Source organism: Marmota flaviventris, chromosome 13, assembly GCF_047511675.1.
Source record: "Marmota flaviventris isolate mMarFla1 chromosome 13, mMarFla1.hap1, whole genome shotgun sequence".
In the NCBI taxonomy this organism is placed as follows: Eukaryota; Metazoa; Chordata; class Mammalia; order Rodentia; family Sciuridae; genus Marmota; species Marmota flaviventris.
Genome location: NC_092510.1, coordinates 82091718 through 82114929, shown reverse-complemented (window position 1 = coordinate 82114929; position 23212 = coordinate 82091718). Strand labels below are relative to the sequence as shown.

The 23212-nt window shown below is 36.3% G+C and overlaps 1 protein-coding gene across 5 annotated transcripts in view; it reads right to left on the bottom strand.

The window, feature by feature from the left end:
• The window catches only part of Musk (muscle associated receptor tyrosine kinase), a 95036-nt gene that overhangs the window by 67743 nt on the left and 4081 nt on the right, over positions 1-23212 (bottom strand). For all 5 annotated transcript variants that reach the window (XM_027942989.3, XM_027942993.3, XM_027942991.3 and 2 more), the window contains exons 2-5: positions 13177-13303; positions 10255-10406; positions 8473-8600; positions 7328-7469 (exon numbers count right to left, since the gene is read on the bottom strand). In XM_027942989.3, the coding sequence (XP_027798790.1) occupies positions 7328-7469; positions 8473-8600; positions 10255-10406; positions 13177-13303 (549 nt within the window). The remainder of the gene's footprint in view (positions 1-7327; positions 7470-8472; positions 8601-10254; positions 10407-13176; positions 13304-23212) is intronic.

Sequence of the window (23212 nt, the reverse complement as noted above, 5' to 3'; positions counted from 1 at the left end):
ACATGAAATCTATTATCCAGATTTCTTTGGTGATATTAGGAAAAAAGATGTCCCCTGGTCCCATCCTGCCATAAAACCTATTCTAATGCCTACTGTCCCAGAGGTACCTGAGATTGGGCTGAATTTCCACAGGAACAACCTCTACAGCTAAGAGACTGACCACCCTTCTCTGCATTCCAGATGCCTGTGGAGTTGGGGAATCATTAGAAACTCCCCTGCCAACGTTTCAACTCGGTGTACCTATGTAGGTCTATTCTAGCAGTGCTTCACGTCTCTGAGAACTTTTGTTTGTGTTACTTTTCCCTTTATGCTATAAGTCAGTAGCACCTAACAGTGTAGAAAAGGTTCATAGAGAAATCAGAACCCAAACCGAATGTTCATGGTGGATCTTGAAAACCATTATAAAATCACAAAGGGCAGGTTTCTGTCCATAAGTAAGAAAGAAGAGTTAAATTGATAGAAAATCCATCCGTCTGTTCTCTGACCCCTTCCCTTCCATCTGGATGGCTCCATTCATTTCCTCTGCAGACCTCCCTCTGTCTCTACACATCGGTTCATTTCCTAAGGAAATGGTGTGTTCCACGTTCCCTTCATCAGACCTCCACCCTGAGCATTCTTGCTGTGAAAACCTAATCAACATGGGGATCAACTGCCTTTGACAGAACTTTTCCCATCTTTGAGTTTGTCTTGGAGAAGAAGAGAGCAACAGAGCTGCAAAAATAACATGTCACACCAGTGAACAGAAAGATTCATGGATCTTTTTCCAAATCATACATATTGGGAAGACATGTTTTTTGAAAGCATAAATATGTCTATTAGTTGTTCCTAGTTATAAAGGTTCAAAAGCACAGAGCAATGTGAAAAGTAAAAATAGAAGTTAGCTCTCAAGCAATCTACATGCAGAAGTCATGACTGTTGGGTTTGATACACATGTACTCCAATATCTATCATATATTGCTCTTTAACTTACTTTTCACCTATGAACATAGCATATTGCTAATGAATTAATATTTTAAAGCACTTGGAAGAGTACCATGTATATATATGATAAGCACTATACAATTACTTTATTAAATTAAGTAAATAATTAAAAACAGCACAATTATGTAATGTTTTATACGTGCCTATGCTGACTAGTAATTACTGCAAACCAAGATGTAAGTGCTGTTTTTATCTCTATTTTATTTTTGCAGGGAGTGGTACCAGGATTGAACCCAAAGGCATTCAACTCCTGAGCCACATCCCCAACCTTATTTTGTATTTTATTTATAGACAGGGTCTCACTGAGTTGCTAAGTGCCTCACATTTGCTGAGACTGGCTTTGAATTTGTGAGCCTCCTGACTCAGCCTCCCGAGCCGCTGGGATTACAGGAGTGCACCTCCGTGCCCAGTTTTTTCTCTATTTTATAGAGGAGACAACTAAAGCTCAGAGATGGGAAACAGACCCACATCATGTACCTGGTGGACATTTTTAGAAGTTATTACCTACAGATCTATTTCATTCTTCTTCATGTCTGAATGGAACTTCATCACACAATCTCCTACCAATATAAAGTTAAATTCTTTTTAATTTGTTACTATTATAAACAATTTTGTAATAAATAATCTTGAATATACAATTGTGAAAATTTTCCTTTAGATAAATTTGCAGAAATTAAATTGATATGCATTTTAAAGTTTGATTTTTTTTTCCCAAAAAGACCTCCACTAGGCTATACAAAACTATCGGCATAGATTAAAGTGATAGTTTCCTGATATCCTCTCTATGGTTGAGACTCAAATTGTCCCATGTAAGTAATCTTTCTTTTCAATACTTTAATTGTCTTTGATATTTCATTATGAAGTGTCTTGGTAAAATAATTTATTTATCAGTTCTTTCCTTTTACCAACGGGGACTTGATTTGCTTCTTATACTTGAGGATTTGACTTTCATCAGTGTTGTCAAGTTCTCAGTCATGTTTTTGAGTATTTCCTCTGTTTTCTATATATCTTTAATTATTTCTTAAACTCAATTTCATCTTTTCTTTTTCTCCCTGCACTAAATTCTAAATTTTAAAGCAATCTCTTCTAATGGGTGTGTTTTTTCTCTAATAGGCCATTATTCTGTTAATTTTTAAGTTCAATCATTATTTTTAATATGTTAAAATCATATTTAATTCTTTCTTAAAATTGTCTTTCCTAATGTGTTTTCTTCACATTTTATTCCTCCTTCTGTGTCCTTTTTTAAAATGTTTCCTGTACCGGAGATTGACTCGGGGGCACTTGACCACTGAGCCACATCCCCAGCCATTTTTGTAAAAAAAATTTATTAAGAGACAGGGTCTCGCTGAGTTGTTTAGTGCCTCGCTAAGAGATTTCTGAGGCTGGCTTTGAACTCACGATCCTCCTGCCTCAGCCTCCTGAGTTGCTGGGATTACAGATGCGCGCTCCTTTTGGGTCTTTTAATCACTCTTATCATATTTATGTTCTAGTCCCTGTTATGTTGCTTATTAACTGAACTCCTTTGTACATTATGGAAGCGAATACCTATTCAAGGTAGGTTACTTCCTGTGGATGCTACAGTTTTGCACTGTGAACTCATTCTCTGTGCTATTTTATCTCTGAAAATCCTAGGTCACCTGGGTCAGGTGTTTCCTTTTAGAGTATTTTTTTGTTAATATGTTGATCTGGAACCATTATTTTGTTAGCTTCTCCAGGTGATGATTCCAGATTGCTGATAGTATTAATTCCATATCAAACCTATGTATCCTAAGTGTTTAATATTCATCATTAAAAGAAATATTTTTTCCTCCCTCTCAATTACAATTCAGGAAGCCAAAAGCTTTTGCAGTCTTGCCTTTTTGTGCCCATAGATGGATTTTTTCTCACCTGTCTTTCTACCTCTGTGATTCTCAGTTTTATGAAGGATCTCAATGCCAGCTCCTACTTCATGTGGGTCTGAGACCTTGTCTCCTGCTTCTTTACTGATCTTTATGCAATCACTTAGGTTACAGAGATGGGCATTTCTCCCATGATCCCCAAGACAATGGAGAATCTGCTTATGAACTTACTGTTCTATTTGTTTAATTCTTTTCCATTTCTGGCTTTTGGAGATTCACATTTTTATTCCTGTGAGAAATAATACAGCTAAGCCAGCATTTCTAGGTGTTTGTAGTAGGCAGATCTTCATATTACCTTGTCTGTCACATTGCAGAAACTATAGTGTTTAACCCTGGTATATCTGATAGTCGGATATTAAATGCTAGGCTTATTTGATATATAAAAATTCCACGATTTATCTCTTCGATCTCTTTTGCAATATTTTCCTTTGGCCTATTTTCCTGCCTGGCAAAGCTCCAACACTTTTGTCCTGTCTTTAAATTTAACTTTCTACTTTCTCTGAACTTCACTTATAAAGCAGAGCAATGCGGGGTGGGGGACCCATCCACGTGCAGGTTGAGACCACTGCATATGCATGACCTTCCCTGTTCTCTACTGAAAGCCTCATGCTGCTCCGTAGTCCTGGTTTCCCTTGTGAGTCATCCCTCTCATCCTGCAGCTATTTTAAAACCTTTCCACTCTCCTTACCCTCATGCCAGCCCCTTACAAAAGCATTTTCAGAGGATAACCTTACTTTCTACCTCCTCAAGGAAATGGAGACCATGAGGCCAGAGTTTTCTCGAATTCCAGTTTATGAACTGATTCATACTGGAAAATCCTTCCCTGTCCCTTCTTCCTGTTATAAGGAAGAACATTCTCTTCCTTTCCAAGGAGAGTAACCCTATAATTTATCCTGGAAGCCTGGATACTTTTGAAAGTGAAAGAGGGACTCTATTAATAATTATTCCAGGACAACAGGTGTAACCAGAACTGTCCTGGGAAAACCAGGACACGTGGTCACCCTCTGTGCAAAGTTGATCGTCCCACCCGGTCCCTGAACACACCCTCTGCAGACTCAAGAACACATTGCCTTCTCGCTGTATGTTCAAATTTCCTTTCTCATTCCTGATCTAACATTGTTGATATTCTTATAACAATTGCTCCCTTTTTTTTTAACTCTTTTCCTTTCTCTGCTTAATTTACCACAAACTCCTCCCCATCCCCCCCCTCCCCCTGCCTCACTTATGGGATTTTAGCCTCTTGCCTCCCTTGCATTCTGATACTACTCTTTGACAGGGTCACACAGGCCTGTGCTGTTCATCAGGAGGAGAGACAGCATTCAGTGTGACTCAATTTCCTAGTCTCTACTCCCTGTGTGGCCTCTTTCCCATTTTCCTAAAATGACACAACTTAGGACCTTCCCCACAGACTATTAGCAATGATTAAATGAAATAATCCTTGTAAAGCATTTAGCATCTATGGAACATTTTAAAATGCTAGCCATCTCCTTGCTTATCCTTGTAGAAAGACTCTGTATGTTACACTTGGAATCTTCTTGACATGAGACAGAGGGTAGAATACCTTTACTTTGCCCTTCCAGAGATCCGGCAGTCGTTTGGAAAGAGAGTTTAATTCCCCCGTGGTAGGATGCTTTTTTCCTGTTTGTTATGACACACCGGGTACAGTGTGTTAACATGCCTGGCATATTTATCCTTGTTAGGTGCTCTCAGGGGCAAAGCCTATCTTTTCCTGGCATGCCCATCTGCAATAAGTGTAGCACAGCATCAAACAGCGTTATAAAGCTCTGATTCAAAACAGCCATCACATGGCTATTTGCAGAATTACTACATGACACATACATATATTCATCTGCCCTGACTAATGATCATGGTTCAGCCTCACCTTTGACCTTCACCACTGCCAAGTACTTTTGGGTTCTTCTAGTCATTTCTCTGTTGCTTTTTCACTGGTTGTGAGCTGACCCTTCCTCTAAATAGGTCATGTCTGCATTCTATCTTGCAGGACTGTCAACTATTTCCTCAAGTGGAAGTCAACCTTTCAGAACTTCCAGAGTCCAAATGGAATTGCTGTAATATTCATGTTTTAATAGTAATTATAATTAGAGTAGATACGATTTATTACATCCTTATTATGTTCCCGAAACTGTGCTGTCACATATTTTCGCTATTTTAATAGGGACTAGAGAGGATAGAAATAGACGTGTGAGCTAAAATGATTATCTTACCTACTCTGAGATGAACTTTTAATATATGGGCTTCTCAGTACTAGCAAGTTTATTGTTTGGTTGGTTTCGCGTTTATTTTTGGTACTGGGAATTGAACCCAGGGTTGTTTGTTGCTTTCCTACTGAGCTGCAGCCCCAGTCCTATTTATTTATTTATTTATTTATCTATTTATTTATTTATTTTGAGGCAGGCTTTCACTAAGATCCAGTGGCTGTCCTCAAAGTTGAGTTCCTCCTGCCTCAGCCTCCTGAATCACCAAGATCACAAGTGTGAACCACCATGCCTGGTAGTATTGCTAGCATATATTAACTGTTAACACAATGAGCATTTCCATTTAAATGTTAGGAAGAAAGAAGGCAGTATTTAGTCCTACTAATGGCATAGTTAAAAATGTGTCAAGACAAGACTTGTGTAATTGGATTCCAACAAATTAAGATAGGTGATGATTTTCTCTAAGCCAATGTTAAAACATTTTTTTAAATACCTATGAAGACAGGGACCTAAATGATTAGCATTGTATTTTAGAGTAGAGAAGGTTTATATTTGATTTCTTAATGGGGAAACTTCTTTTGTGGAATTTCATACCAGTAGATAGGGTTAATTCTCCAGTATTCCATAGGAAGTTCAAGGAATAACTGAATCCAGGTAGATATTCAATGCATCTGAATGTGTTTATATTTTTATTTAGCTTTCACTGAAATAACCACATTAATTGTTGCATACTAATCTTCTCTAATTCATAAAATATTAAAGTCACTATGCTGAAAGTGTATCTTTTTATGTCCTGAAAGCCTCTAGTATTAACCAACTTCATTCTTCCCTACAATGAGTTAATGGAAACTCTATGAACAAACAGGGCAATGACATACTAAAATGTTGCCTCAATTAGAGGCAAATGTAGGAAATGAGGTCATTAAAGCTGTTGGAGGAAGGGCACAAATCCACTCAGGAAATAAAACCGACTTTAAAAGAGCAAGTAGAAACTGCATGAGTGAGACGGAGGAGATGCCAGAAATGATGGATTTGGGCCAAAGAGAGTCAGAGGGAATCAAAGAGGAAGCCTTGAAGCCTTTCCTGATTGAACTCTAACTTGAGCCAACATGTGATATCCAACATTTTATCCATTAAAGAGAAAAGCAGGAAAATGGGTGGCAATTCCTATAGCCAACACTTACCAAGTACATACAAAGGATCAGACTCTGCTACACACTAGCGATACTTGATTTCATTAAAAACAACAAACCCCACTTTTCAGATGAGAACACTGAGAGCCAGAGATGTAGAATCTGTGGCTTGGGACAGGAAGGGGTCAGTACTCAGTTTACTCACCTAGTACAGGTGGGCTGGTAATTCCTACTTTTAAGCAAAATGGGGTATAATTTTAGGTCGAGAACCCAAATGGACAAGTGAATAGAACACTATGGTCTGTTTGGATTCTGATATCTTAGTGAAGACTTTTCACACTGAGTTAATGAATTAATTAATTTAAAAAATATTTGACAACATATCACTATGTTGACAACTTATTCCATAATCCACAGAACTAGGATCATTTTTGATTATCTGTTTTTGAGTCATAACTTTCTCATCCCTTTGTGACAGAATACAATATGAAAAAATATTATTTTCCTCTTTATATCTTTCTTAAAAAGTCATTTAATATGCTGAAAAAGTTAAAATTAATATCTCCAAACATATCGATGAGGGAGAATTGTCTAAGCCAGGAAGAAGTTTTAAAATGCTGTTCTATTGTTTTGGTACGATACTGAATTTAGTCAGTAGTAGTCAAAATTACCAGAGATTGAGAGTGATAGATGGAACATCGTTTTATTTTATTTTTTTGTACTACGCATTAAACCCAAGGGTGCTTTGCCACTGAGCTACACCCCCAGCTCTTTTTATTTTTTATTTTGAGACTGGGTCTCACTAAGCTGTTTAGGGCCTCACTAAGTTGATGAGACTGGCCTGGAACTTGTGATCCTCCTGTCTCAGCCTCCCTAGTTGCTGGGATTATAGGCATAAATTGCTGTGCCTATCAGAACGCAGCTTTATACACTTGTGAAAATTTCCTTTTTTAACTTTTCTGTTCTCATAGTATGAACCTCTGAATACCTAGAGGAGTTGAGAGAACTGGACTACCTACATCTCTTCTCTCTCAAGCCTTCCTAGGAAAACATGAGGCCTCCTGACAGCACAGTGACAGGAAGCCTTGTAGCTTCTTACCCTCGACTTCCAGCTTCACCAGTTTGGAATACGCGGTCCCGAGGCTGTTTTTTGCCACACATCGATACTGTCCTGCGTCTTCCTTTTGCACATTATGAATCCTTAAACTCCCAGATTCAAGAACTGCCACACGGGAATTTTCCTGCCAGAAATAAGAATATAAGTTGGAAAACATTCCTAACCAAGGAAACATTTGCTTATCTTATCATCATCATTATTACATAAAAATATTAGCCTTTATTGGGCATTTATTATGTATAACACACAACATTAAATGCAATAGTGCAAAATGACCTAAATTAACTGTCATAAAAATACAAAAAACAACTGCTTTTGTTACATAGATATCATTAAAATTTGACATTATTTGTTTTACTTTAATATAACAAAGTTTATCAATTTTATAGATTATTTCAGTTAAGTGACATATGGACCCCTGTGTATTTCCTGTGGAATATGCTAGGCATGGAAAGATGGCAAACATATTTTTATAATCTCACTTAGATCATAGCTGTGAAGATGTGAAGATGTGATGTGAAGATGGGAAGGGACAATCAGGGTGCAGTATATTAGTAAATGTGATGCTAAGACACAAAAGCAGCCCAAATAAGCATATAAATAATAGATTTCTTAATTGACTAGTGTTCATGGCCGGGGAAGTATTTGTCAAGGTGCTTATTCATTGATCTTGAGGCTTCTTGCTCCAACTTCTCTCCAGTGTGCTCATTTCTTCTCTTCCAAACTTCACTTCTCTCCCTCCTCTCAAGAAATGTCAATTCTCAAGCTTGGATTTTGGTTTCATTTTTTAATTTTTCCTCTAACTCTCAATGATTCAATGTTAAAATAAATAAATAAATGATTCAACCAACCAACCAACCAACCAAGACCACTGTAGATTTGCTTTGGCTTTGCCTCCTTTTCCATCCCTAACATTACTGGTTTCCATCTCTTTTTTTTTTTTTTCCCAAGCCAGACTGGAATGCCCTACAGTTTGCGTAAATAGGAATAGACATATTTAAGTTTGGTCAGATGTATATGGAAACATTTTTATACCAGGAGTCTGTCAGCATGCAGCTGACATTTTAAAATACAAAAGCAAGGGCTTTTGTATTTTAAAATGCTTTATATACACAATAATCACTTACCCTGAGAGCACTGTCCCCCTTGATCCAGGATACGGATGGCTTGGGATTGCCCATTGTAGTACATGGTAGAACTGCCTTTAATCCCTCTATTATTTTTACATTTATGGGAGGACGAGTTATTTTAGGTTCTACAGGAAAACAAAGGTTCGAAATTAAAAAGGCAATATGACTTATTGAACGTAGAATTTTAACTTTTTATTTAATTCTAAATAGTCATTTTGAGAATTATCTTAAGCATATTGTATTACAAAATTCATCAAATACTAAGACAACTTAGTGGATATCAAAAAGAAATCAGTTTAAAAAGTTTGGGTTACACTCCTGCATATTTTCCCCAGAGATCTAAAATCAGCATACTATAGCAACACAGCCACATCAATGTTTACAGCAGAACAATTCACAACAGCTAAATTATGGAATCAACCTAGATCTCCATTAATAGATGAATGGATTTAGAAATTGTGCTATATACATAATGGAGTTCTACTCAGCCTTAAAAAGAATGAAATTATGCCATTTTCAGGTAAATGGTTGGAAATGGAGAATATCACGTTAAGTGAAATAAACTAGACTCAGAAATTATCCCCGATGCCAATCCAATAATGAGGACATGGTTTTGAGAAAAAAGAAAAAGAAGGTTTATTGCTTTGCTAGAAATGTGAGGGACTCCTGTCCCAGAGGCTGTGATTCTGCCCATCATGGGGACTTTTTTTTTTTTTTTTTTAAGAGACGATTCAGAGAAAATAAGATTAGGAAGGAGAGATCAGGAAGGAGAAGATCAGGGAGGAGAAGGTTAGGGGAAAGAGAAAAAAAGCATGTCAAAGTGACAAGGGATGTAGTCAAATCATCAAGAGAACCCCTGTTACAGTAGGAGTGAGGGAATGAAGAGAGACTTAGATACTCTTGTTAGAGAGAGAGAGAGAGAGATGCGCGAGCGCAGTTTGTATCGTCCACTTGGAGAGGCAGGTCATGGTTCCCTTAATCCTACAAGCTGGACAAAGAAGTGTCCATGATCAGAAAGCAACATATTGAGGCTGGAGATTTTAAATGCAGACCATTTCCAGCTAGTTATTGATTTGGGCAGACTGATAAAAAGTTAAGATAAACTTTACTGGACTGGTGAAGGTTAAGGAATTGTGAAGGTCAAGGAATTGTGAAATGGTTAATGGTCCTACTGCAGGGACTGTTAAAATCCTTTAGGATGATGACCCAGGTATAGGGAAGGCTGTTTAAAGTAGGTGACACGATGAATAGTCAGAGAATGGTGATAAGCCCTCCCTAGAGGACAGATTTTGCACAGGCTTTTATAAGCATAGGAGCTTAAAAGTAGCTAGGAGCCTAGGAGATCAGCATTCGTATTCACTAGCCCTGTAGACAGGAGATAGGGAAATGCAGCATCCTCTATTTAACCAGAAAGTGACTCAGAAGAAACTCAAGCTTGAAATGAGGTAAAAGGGTAGAAATGTCCAAAAGGTGCGAGATAAAAGGGTGTTTGATTGTAACAGAACTATGCTTCCAAAGTGCAGTAAATAATGTAGAGGGAAGTTCCCAGTCAGGGTGTGAGGAAATAAAGATCTGTGTGACTATGAGAAAATGGGAGGGGACAGGGAACTAAGAGGGCGGCCTTAGGGTGGTGATTGGTGGCCGGAGTCAGAGCGATAGAATTCACTGGCCTGAAGGCCAGGCTTTGAACCTGAACTTGTCTCACTGCTGAACCTCCAGGCCTGTTCCAATTGCACCAAGTCAAGTTTAAAATCAAAGGGAGATTCTCTTCCCACTCACTCATCTTCACTTGCAGGGCCCCGCAGCTCTCGGCAGCTCCTCCCACGCCGTTGTTGGCCACGCAGCAGTAAATGCCGTCATCGCTGTCCTCCACGCTCAGGATGGTGAGGAGCTGCCCATTCTCCCGGATGCTGTAGCGTGTGTCAAAGAGCCTGCGGGTCACAGAGGGAAATGGCAGATCAAGATCGGTGCATTTTGAGGGAAGGGGGGCTTTGATTACCCAATTAAACTGGTGACATTATGGAAGTTGAAAAAAGGCAAAAGGAAACATGAGTGAGTTCTGCATAATAGAATGATTATTGTCGGCAATGCTTTTAAAGGGTGTTGGCTGCTGTTAAGGCCAAGGGTAAAACTTACTTTACTCTGGATAGTATGTCCTAACAAGAGTCTTCTCTCATAGTTACTGAGAAGAGGCCACTAGAAAATGAACACACACACACACACACACACACACACGTGGTGAATGCACTCAGATATTTACAGAAGTAACTAACAATTAATTGAATATTCATTCTTTCATTAAACAAATCCTGGAGGGATTAACAAATGCTGGACACAGCTTTAGTTACTTGAAATACATAAGGAAAAATTAACAATTTGGAAAAAAAAGCATTATATATATATATATATATATATATATATATATATTAATTGCATGCAAATTGTCCACTGAGAAGGTAATTAGGGCAGCAGAAAGAAATTTAAGTGGAACCACCAATACAAAAGTGAGTTTGTAGCTAGGTGCAGTATATCAGTAACTCTGGAGGATGAGGTAGAAGGATGGCAAGTTGAGGTCAGCCTTGGTAACTTAGCAAGACCTCCTGTCAAATTTAAAAATACGAAGGGCTGGGGCAGTAACTCTGTGGTAGAGTGCCCTGGGTTCAATTCCTAATATCACACACACGCACGCACACACGCACGCACACACACAGTGAGTTATTTTGGTTTTTCTTTTTGTTTTTTCTTTTGCTTGTTAGTTTTTACAAACACAAAGTGTTCTTTATGCCAAATATCCATTGTAAGCAGAATGACAATTCCCAATGTCTCACTCACCAGAGGAATTTTGAACTTGTTAAGAATAAGAATCTTAACGTGGAATATTCTAGATTATCTAATTGTGCAAGATGCAATGATCAGGGTCCTTTAAAGGTGGAAGAAGGAGGCAGAAGGGTCACAGGAGACATTCCAATGGAGACAGAAGTCAGAAATAAATACAGGTTTTGGTACCGGGAAGGATAGTTCTGCTGCAACAAATATCTAAAAATGGAGATGTGGCTTCACAATTGGGGAATGGGTAGAAGTGGGAGAATTACGAGAAGCTTGTTAGAAAAAGCCTAGATTTCTTGAAGAGGCTGTCAGTAGAAATATGCGTGTTAATGATTCTGCTACTGAGGACTCAGAGGAAGTGAGAGGCATGTTAGAAGAAGTCCAAACCATCTTAGAAGATACCTCAGTGATCATGAATGGACTGTGGGAAATATGGCTGTCAGAGCACTACAGGTGAAGGCTCAGATGGAAATGAAGAATGTGTTACTGGAAAATGAAGGAAAGAGGATCCTTGTTATGTAGTGGCAGAGAGCTGAGGTAAATGGAAGACAAAACTTGTAAACAATGATCTCAGATATTTCGCTTGGGAAATTACCGGGGAATGTGTTCAAGCTGTGGCCTGCTTTCTTTTGTCATTTACAGTAAAATTTAGGAGGGAAAAGAAAATTTGAGGAAGAAATGCTAAACAAAAATGAAACCAGGACTTGATGCTCTGGGAAATTTTCAACCTATCCAGATTGCAAAAGATATTTAAAAACTATTTTAAATATTTTAATTTTGTCTGTAAGTCTCCTCCTTCAAGAACTTCTGGGACAGCCTGCCTGATGGAATACTTAGAAGGCTATAGCACAGGGTGAGTTTCCACATCAGAACAGAATAATAGAAGGAAACATTAAATCACAGTTAGAGGTCAATTAAAAGAAAGATCATTGTCCCATCCAAATTCATAAACCCCCATCTATGGAAACAGGTGTGAGCCCTTGCTATGGATTAAAGTTTATGTTCCTCCCAAATTTATATGTTGAAACCTAATCCTCACTGTGGTAGTATTTGGAGGTGGGGCCTTTGGAAGGTGGAAATAGGTCATAAGAGTACAACCTTCATGAGTGGCATTAATGTTCCTTTAGAAAATACCCAGAAGAGCTCCCTCCCAGCTTCCTGCAGGTAAGGACAGAGGTAAATAATGGCCATTTCTGAACTTAAGAAGTGGGCCCTCATGAAATCTACTGGCTTCTTGAATTGGGACTCAGAGCCTTTAGAAATGTAAGAAATAAATTTCTGTTGTTTATAAGCCAAGCACTCCCTGATACTTTTGTCCTACTAGCTCAGATGGGTTAAAAAGCATTTGGCCCTAATGCAAGCTATAGAACCTGCTAGAAATGTTGGGGTTCACTTTGTTACACATATTTTAATATAGCATTTTTTATCAGATAATTACTATTAATGAGGAAAGGGATTTTTATCTATTTAATGTGCTTTACTATACATGGTGAGTCCCTCCAACTGAAAAGAATAGACTTGTCACTGCTGGAGTATTAGAACAGGACATGAGACTTGTCCCCATTAATTCCTCAGCAGGTCATGAAATACGTGCCCCACACTTAGGAGTTGTTGGTGTTTCCCAATTTCTGTGAACCTTCTAGATTCTAATCCAGTGGTTTCCCTGACCTCTCTATGTCAGGTAAACCACTGCTTTACTTTAGGAACTTTTCTTAAACTCATTGAACTTCAGATCTTACATTTCTAAAATCAGGCAACTTGTACTGTGCATATTTCAGAAGGTGAACTTTAGTACTGCCAAGAACTGCGGTTGCATTTATATCAAAGATAAACTGCATGGCAGACATGCTTACCAGAATAAGACAGAATACTTACTTGATGAGAATTTTATTTCTGGTCCAGGAAATCTCGGGCTGAGGATAGGATTCCACTGCACACATGAAAGTAGCCACTTCTTCGACTAAGGCATCCACAGTTTCAAGAGGAGTGGTGATGACAGGAGCTAAAGAGAGGAGAAATCAAAGGAGAACATTCTAGAATGTTGTTTACTACCACTTTCCCTAAGTGGTCAGAAATCATCACATACATAAATGAGAATTATTTTTCCCCAGAGCAGAAACTTGCCAAAAGGAAAGATTTTATGTAGAGACCATTGTTTCTACTCCAAAAATAGTCATTTGAGAATCAAAACAGAAGGCTTTTCAGAAAGGAGAGCTTAGAGTTTATTTTATATATGAATAGAAGCAGACCCAAATTTTGTGGAGCCCCCAAGTAATAAAATTTTGTGACTGCCCCCAAACCAAAAAGCAGGAACAGAAGTGAATCTGAAAAGAATTCAAAGTAGAAAAGAACAGCAATCTTAAAGATAATTTTCCCCAAAATTTTATAAAAAATACATTGTTCCCATTGCTGAATTCATGGAGGATTTTAGAAGGGGCTATGAAGCTGAAGCTTCATTAGCTTTATAGAGAATACATAACTGTATATGGGTGGAATAGAAAGAGATTCAATAATAAAAGGATCCATAACCCAAATAAAAAAATGCAGAAAGGATTTTTTTTTTTTTTTTGGTGGGAGGTACCAGGGATTGAACTCAGGGGCACTAAACTACTGAGCCACATCCCCAGCCCTATTTTGTATTTTTTAATTTAGAGACAGGATCTCACTGAGTTGCTTAGCACCTCGCCATTGCTGAGACTAGCTTTGAACTCGTAATCCTCCTGCCTCAGCCTCCCAAGCAGCTGGGATTACAAGCATGTGCCACTGCACCACAAACGATCTTAATAAATGATTTTCCAGATTATACAAATGTCCAATGAGCATGTGAGAAGAGGATGAACCATAAAAGAAATGCAAATCAAAACCACAAGATCCCACTGCCCGTTCACTAGGAGGGCTAGAATCAGAAAGAAAGGATGTGGAGAGATTGGATCCCTTGTGCAATGTCAATAGAATTTAAAACTGTGAAGCCACTATGGAAAAGAGTATAGTGGTTCCTCAAAAAAAAAATAGAATTATTATCTGATCCAACAATTCCAATTGTTGGTATCTATTCAAAAGATTTGAAAGTTGGTAGTCAATAGATATTTGTATACCATGTTCAAATTGACAATAAGCAAAAGATGGAAACAACCTAAGTGTCCACTGACAGATAAATGGGTAAACAAAGGACATATATCCATACAGAAGAAAATTATTTGACAATAAAAAATAAACAACCCACTGGACATGGTGGCACACACCTTTAATTCCAGCTGACTGGGAGGTTGAGGCCTGAGGATTGCAAGTTTGAGGCCAGTCCCAGCAACTTAGTGAGACCCTGTCTCAAAAGAAAAAATAAAAAGGGCTGGGGTATAGCTCAGTGTTAGAACACCTCTGAGTTCAACCCCTAGTACTGCCAAATAAATAATGAAAAAAAAGTAAAACATCATTATATTCTATAACATGGAGGAAGCTTGGAAAAAAAATAAGTAAAATAAACCAGTTGCAAAGGACCACAGATTGTTTGATTCTATTTATATAAAAAATATCTAGAATTGGCAAATCTGCAGAGACAGAAAACATTAATGGTTGCCTAGGACTGGGTGGGAAAGGGAGAAGAGAAACATTAGGAGGTGACGGTAAGGGAGTCAGGATTTCATCTAAAAAGATGTAATGAAGGTGTTCTAAAACTGACTATGGTGGTGAACGCACAACTCCGAGTTGTATACCTTCAATGGGTAAAGTATATGGTGTGTGGATTATTGCTCAATAAAGCCATTTTGTTTTTATAAAAAGAAAGATGACAGGAAGAGAGGCCATAGATACAGTGCTTCTCTCTCCCCATCTTTCTAAAAAATGTGGGTTACCAGGCTGGGACGTAGCTTTTGCTTAGCATGGGTGAGGCACTGGGTTTGATTCTTAGCACTGCGTAAAAATATGAACAAATAAAGGCATGCTGTAAATCTACAACTATAATTTTTTAAAATGTGGGTTACCTGAATTAAAAAAAAAAAGAAACAGGAACAAGAGCTTAGAAGAACAGGTTGGGGGACTGGGGTTGTAGCTCAGTGGTTGAGCGCTTGCCTTGCATGCATGAGGCACTGGGTTCAATCCTTGGCACCACATTAAAAAAAAAAAAAAATATATATATATATATATATATATATATATATATATATATACACACACACACACACACACACACATACATACATACACATTACAGGTTGGTAAAAAGTGCCCCCTCTTTAATGTTTCTGGAAATCCATGAATTCTACCAAAATGAAGGATATGGGGTCCTGTTATCTCAAGGGCTCTGATGATATAGAAAAGAAAGTACTAGAATCTAGACTTAGGTGAGCCTAGAAATCGACGCCATGGCATACTCTTATTTAAAATAATTATTAGAATCACTGCTGTGGCCATTATTATTATTAATCTTGTATTTATTTACTCTTTTTCATGGTGCTGTCACTCTGTTGGATTAGAAGCAAATAAAGGTTGTGAATCTACACAATGGAATATTATTCAGCCATAAAAAGCATGAACTCTTTTCATTTGGAACAACATGAATGAATGTAAAGCTCATTCTGTTAAAGTAAAATAAGTCAAGCACAGAAAACAGTGTACTATCATACTTGTAAGCAGAATCTAAAAAACATTGATTCCATAGACCTGGAAACAGAGTAGTAGTTACCAGAGAGTAGGTAAAACTGGAGGAAAGGAGAGAGGGAGAAGTCCATCACTGGACACTATATTATTCTTTGCTAGAAGGAATAAGTGTTGGTGTTCTATGGCACAGCAGAATGAAAATAATTTACAATAATACATTGTGTATCTCAAAGTAGCTAGAAGAGAGAAATTTGAAGGCACTAACCATAAAGACAGGATAAAATTTTAAGGTAATAGATATTCTAATTACCCCTTATTGCTATCCAGTATATACATGAATTAAAGTATCACATTGAACCTCATAAATATATACAAATATTATGTATTGGTCAAAATGAATGTAAATTAAAAAATTCTACAAGAAGGAAAAAAATTAAAAAGCTCCGTCTTGTAAGGGCTATCATCTACGTGATATGTTAAGATAGATACGTAAAATGATCAGCTATAATAATTAGGTATGTCTGCTTTTCCTGAATAACAAGTGACCCTTATGATCAAAAATACCAACATTTGAACAGCAGATTATATCTTGACTTTAGTTAAAATGCAAGGTGGGATCATTTAGAGATGGGATAGTTGGTGACAATCTTACGATGTGCCTAGAACAGACTGGTCCATTGTTTGGCCATAGAAGATACAACCACTCTTTGAAAAAACCTTACTTTTCCAGTGAAGTCAAAGCCCAGTTCATCTGCTGTGAGAGAGGAGAAATGGCAGGCAGGAGTGTTTTCTTCGGTCATGTCTCCCTTGCTAATGTTATTCTTTAAGTTCCAGTTTAAGCATCATATTTTTCCAGCTTCCTGACTTGCTAGATAGAAAAAAATTCCCTTTTCTTTAACCTTAGATCATCCTGTGTATTACTCTTATAGCGCTTACCATAAAGACTTTATTAAAATTCTCTTTTTGTTGTTATCATTCCACTCTCAATTATCAAAACCTTGAGCTTTGGGACCGTGTCTTAGACTTCTTTCAAGTCCCAGGTTTAGCATAGTTACTTCTGTACTGTTTAAATGAACTAATTTGGATTTCCAAGGCCTTTACAAAAGGAATCAAGGAAATTTTTGCAAGAAAATAGTTGAAAAAAGAGATGCAAATATTTAGGTAAAATGACATCCTCTGTATAAGCATCAGGGTCACCCTTTTCCCAACTTCCCAATAAAATCACTGTTAATATATACAGAATACAATATAAAGAAAGAGAGATGAACATTATTTAAGAATAGTTAAGAGACATAAATAATAGACTAACAGGCACCAATCAGGGAATGACCCAGAAGTAGTATATAGAGGAATGAATAGCTAATCATTTTTAAAACTGAAAAAAAGCAACAAGCCACAAAATATTTAAGCTGAAAATGCCACCAAGTGCAAAGATAGATTTTTAACAAAAAAAAATTCATCTCCAGATAAATTGTATAAAAATTAAAAAGAAAAGGAAAACTTAATCCTACAAGAAATAAAATCAATTAACAGGAATGCCAATTAAGATAACAATTGAGATTATTCAGCAACAATTTATAACCAAAGTCAATAAACGAATATCTTTACAAGGTTGAGGAAAATAACTGCCTGCCAGGAATTGTATAGTCATCTTAAATAACAATCTTAGGAAGTCAAAATTAAGGCCCCTATAAACTGATACATGTATAAAGTGTTTACTTCTCATAGCTAAAACAGTTACTAGAACATATAAACTTAGTAGGACCTAGCCTGAACCCCAAAGGTAAGTGAGCATTGGAAGAAACAACAGAATACTTAGTGATAAAACATAATCATTAATTTTGACATATTATAGAATATTAAAATGAAAACCATTAATTTCTGTGTTTAAAAAGAATGGAATTAAATTCTAGACCAACATTACAAGATGAATGTTCAGAGAAGAAGGTAGGTGGATAGTTAACACATGCTAAATAACATGACAGAAATACTAATAACTACAAGTGGGGAGAGAAATACAGGGTTAAATACAAATGTTAAAACCTTATTAACAGTTACCACTAAAAGAATAGATTAAAAATTCAAGATTCCAAAATAGCAGGAGAAACAGAAAGACTAGAAAAACTATTATCAGTAAAAACAAACAAACCAAAAATGAATAAATGAACAAAGACAGGAAGAGAAGCAAGAATAAATAAGTTAATAAAAGGCATGTTTAATGGAAGACATAACATAATGAGGAAGCGACAAGCTCAGATATGTCAGCAATCCCAGTAAATTCCAGGGGTATAAACTGACCTATGAGACAAACAGACACTAAAACAGAAAAGACACATCTAAACAAAGTAAAACAGAAGTATTGAAAATAAGGGGAGGAAAATAATAAAAGCAAATATTACCCCAAACACAGTGATATAGCAATTTCAATCAGAGAGAAAAAAAGGTGATAAGCTTTTACAGGGAAAAGAGAAATATTGCCTTATGCTAAAAAAATAATCCATCAAGAAGATACAAAACTCAGGGAACTTCATTTCTTAGGAGTATAGACTCAAAATAAATAAAGCCAAAAATAAAATTAAAATCACAAAAATATATGGAAAAACTTCCTAGCATTATATAAGTGTTCAATATATCTCTTTCAGAAACTAATAAATCAAACGAAAATAATTGTAAGAGTAAAGAAGATAAAAACACTAAAATTAGCAGCTCTGATATAATATGCATGTATAATATTATACTTGAATAAAAAATATATTTTTAAACATTCAAAAGTATTGAAAACCTATGAAGCTACAAAGGAGAGTTTAACCTAATTCCCCAAATCAATTTCATACAGTCTCTATTTTCTAACCAAATGCAGACCTGTAAGATATTTACAATAAGAAGTTAATAAAATGCATAAATTCCCATTCTGCTTATAAATCAAAGTTGATCAACTAGATATGATCAGAGAGATGACACTTCTTAATTCTTTTCAAATTTGTATGAAAACTATAAATGTAATAACTTTCAACAACATAGATTATATAGATCACATCTTCGGAACACAATTCAATGAAACCAAACCCTAATGAATAATTTGTTTAAAATGAACTAAAACCAATTAAGAACTTTTAAACCAAAATTGTTCTAAGTATTTCTAACATCATAAAGTAAATCAAGTTGGGTGCAGTGGTGCATGCCTGTATTTTCAGTGACTCGGGAGACTGAGGCAGGAGGATTGAGAGTTCAAAGCCAGCCTTAGCAACTTAGTGAGGCACTAAGCAACTCAGTGAGACCCTATCTCAAAATAAAAAAATGAAAAGGGCTGGGGATCAGGCTCAGTAATTAAGTACCCCTGGGTTCAATCTCTGGTACAAAAAAAAAAAAGAAAAAAGAAAAGAAAGAAAAAAACAAACAAAGAAATCAAAATTGTAATTAAAAGCCTTATATAGTAAAAAAACTACACATCAGAATGTAGTAGAAATGCTGCTGTCAAGTCATCACCAAGAACTCAAGAGAAATTACACTGCCAAAGAACAAATCTGTAAAAACCATGGGACCCTCAACAAAGGTTTTCATGGAAGTTCTTTTTAAATTTTGAAGAAAAAAAATTAAGTCTCAAGTTCCATAAAAGCTGCAAGAAATACAAAATATAGAAAGTTTCCCATGTCAACTTTTGGACTAACACATATTGATGTAAGTTAAACAAGATGTAGAATGCTAAATAAATTTTAAACACACACACACACACACACACATCAAGTCCAATGGCATATTTTAAAACAACCATTAGACGGTTGGTCACAAGAAAAAAAATGTAAGGAAAACTTATTAGAAAAGTTCTTTAATAAACCAATAGTTTAAAGGATATCTATAGATGTCAAAAGAGTAATAAGAGTTCATTATCCATTACCTATTGGGGAAAAAATACTTGTAGTTAAGCAAGATTACGACAGTATTTCTTTAACATTGTAAGGAGTTTTTCCTATTCCTCTCAACTCAGTATAACTAAGAATAAGCAGAGTCAGCAGAGCATACATTTCATGAAGCAAGGAGAATCAGATGCTGAAAGTTAAATTAAATAAGGCCTGTTAGAAGGGTGCCCATTGAGTTTCCTAGCGAGGAGGTCAGATTGACTTTGGCACATGCAGATTCAATGGGTTTTGGGCAGCACAAGCCCAGTAACAGTTGGTGAGGGCCCAATGGATGGTGGGGCCATGGAGACTGTGGGGAGGGGACACAGAGTTTGTGAGAGGGAAAGGAGAGGCTGGATGGCACTAGAACGTGAGTAAAGGGACAAAGTAAGCTTCAGTGCTGACTGGAATTTTGGAGAAAAAGAGAAGATAACTGAGGGAAACAGGTTCCTGAAGATGCAGACAAGGTCGGGATTCAGGGCGAAAGAGGGATTAAGTTGAGTTGGAGAAGAGAGTCCTCTTGGGGCACATTAATGGGGAATCAGCAAGGGACGGATGCAGAGGTAGGCTTTCCCATTTGCTAGCAGGAAGCTGAAGAGAGTTTGTGGTCTAAATGCTCCTCTTTTCTCAATGACTGGGCTCTAAATTGGTGGCTTTTATACGTACACATAGATGTACACGATAGACACAAATATATATGTGCATGTTCACAGACATTTACAACATAAATGCATATATAACAGACAATGGATAATTAATTACATATATGGAAAAAAAGAGGAAAGAAAGAGTGGATGAATAACAAAATTCTGAAGGTATTCCTAGTTATAAGCATTATGTATAATGTCATATTTTTTGTTTTGCTATACTTTACAGGATTTTTTAAAAATGAAGACTTACAGAGCTGCAATTGTGGCTCAGTGGTAGAGTGCTTGCCTAGCATGTGCAAGGCACTGGGTTCGATTCTTGGCACCACATAAAAATGAATAAATAAAATAAAGGTATAAAAAAGTTATATTTGTTTAAAAAAATGGCTTACCTTGTGTATAAAAGTGCTAAAGGAGTGCTAATGTGAACTGGTATTTAGAAGAGGTAGGGATGATTCTACGTCTTAAAAGAAAATAAATACTTATTATAACCTTTGTAGTAGAAAAAAAATGTAGTTATAGCAAATAAGTCAGAATATCACCAAAATGTTGATTTTCTAAATGCAATGGAAGCAAACTTACAATTGATAAAGTTTGAGAAAGTCAATCTCTTAAGAAAAAAAAATGTATATTTTTCCTAAATAACTAATGAATAAAATAAACAATCAATAATATAGTCACACAGATTTTGAGGGACACACACACACACACACATATATATATATATATATATATTTATACACACACACACATGCATATACATATAAAGCTTTTAGGGTATAGGTAATGATGGGTCCAAAGTCCAACTGATGATTTGGATGCTTTCGCTGTTTAAAATGACCATTGGGCAACCAGACATTGAGAAGAAATCAACCACAGGGCTAGAATCCAGATCCCAGCTCCATCATTTCCCAGTTCCACCTAGATAATTACCACACTTCACCTTGGTGTCTTTAGCTGTAGATGGAGGTGATGATAAAGCCCACACAGACTTGTCATAGGACTAAATAAGCAAATATATGAGAAGCATTTAAAACTGTGCTTGGTCTGCATGGAACACTGTATCATTGTATTTTATTTTGTAATTTAGCAACAGAAACCCAGACTGTTTAATAATTATTCCCAGTATGGTCTACAGGAGCTGGCTTGTACTGACATTCAAGAGTCAGTTGGTAATTTTTCAGGAATTTTATAATTGTTAAATATAGCCATTAATAAAAACTAAATTTTATTAATTTATACTTAAATGTTATATTAAAATTAATAATACTCAAATGCCATCACTTCCTATTTAACTAAATTTTACTATTATCCATGTTCTTCAGGGTGTTGTCACGTCATGTAACTGTATGGTAGACGTAGTGTCTAAAGGATGGCACAGTGCATGCCTTTTCCAACTCGATCTTCAGTATTTATTTATTGGTTGCTTGAAATTGCTCATGGCTTGGAGTATCTACGCTACAGAAATCACGAGCAAAAATTCCAGGCCTTTTTTCTTAGGGAGGGGGATATTAAATCTATCCCAGCACATGGTTATTTAACAGGATATTATGCAGTCAGTGCAAGTAATGGTTTGAAGAGTACTAATAATATAGAATATGTTTATGTTTTAGTGCTAGGTAAACATGGCAGGCAGCAGAATTGTATATACAATAAATATTATTACCACACTGTTTTTAAAGAAACACACAAAAAATTATATTAACAGTCCCAGAGGTATACATGACTTTTTCTATTTTACATTTTCAAAATAAATCTTAAATGCCACATATTATTTTTATACAAAGCACTTTATTCATTAGTTTCTTCTGCTCAATAAAAGAAGTGGCATAGAAGTGGCAGGGATAATCATTTTATTATTAATATTATCTTTCACATAAGATGACAAACTCTGTTGAAATCAGTTAAGAAGTAAATCTTAGAAAGTCTTGGAAATCTTAGATATGGAGAAATACATGAGCCACTACTGAGAACTTCATTATATTAACACATTCAGAGATATGATGATCTTACATGAGTTTTGACTAGTAATATTAGTGTCTGAATAGATTAAGAACCTACTGTGTGCCCTGCATTATATTTTTCATTCATTATCTCTTTTGTTTATCACAACAAACATAAAGGTAAGCACTATTAATATTCCCATTTGCTGATGAGGCAGGGGAGCTACAAATAGTTAAACAATGTGTCTAAACATCACAAAAGTAGGAAGTAATAGATCTGAATTTCCGATTTAAGGTTGATAGATAGTTCCTATCTCTTATAAGATATATTGTGTCTTTAGTCCTGGTTACACAAAGGGGGGAAAAGGAAGATTGACATCAGCATCAGTTTCTATAGGTGGAATATAATTAATTGGTTAAGTCCACTTTACCTATATTCCAAAATGATCCAAATGTGTTTTCAAATTCTTACTGATACCATCACATCCTTGTATTTAGTGATATTTGTTGATTCAGCAGATTGTCTCTTGTTTACTTTCATTCTACTACCCAATTTTCATCTCAGCCAGAGCCTGTTTAAACTGGGGCACTATTTCTTCTCACACCCCAAGGACTACAGGAACAACAAATGCATGAAAACAAACACAACACTTTTCTGAACCCAAAGAGAACTTAACTTGAATACTAGCTTCTAGACAAGTTAGATGCTATATTTCTTTCCTTTGTACTTCATGGGCTCTAAGACGTGACCATAGACATACCGACTTCTGATTGAAAAGTTGCTGATTGACATGACCAAATGACTGGGTACACAAAGAAGCCAGGTGCACTT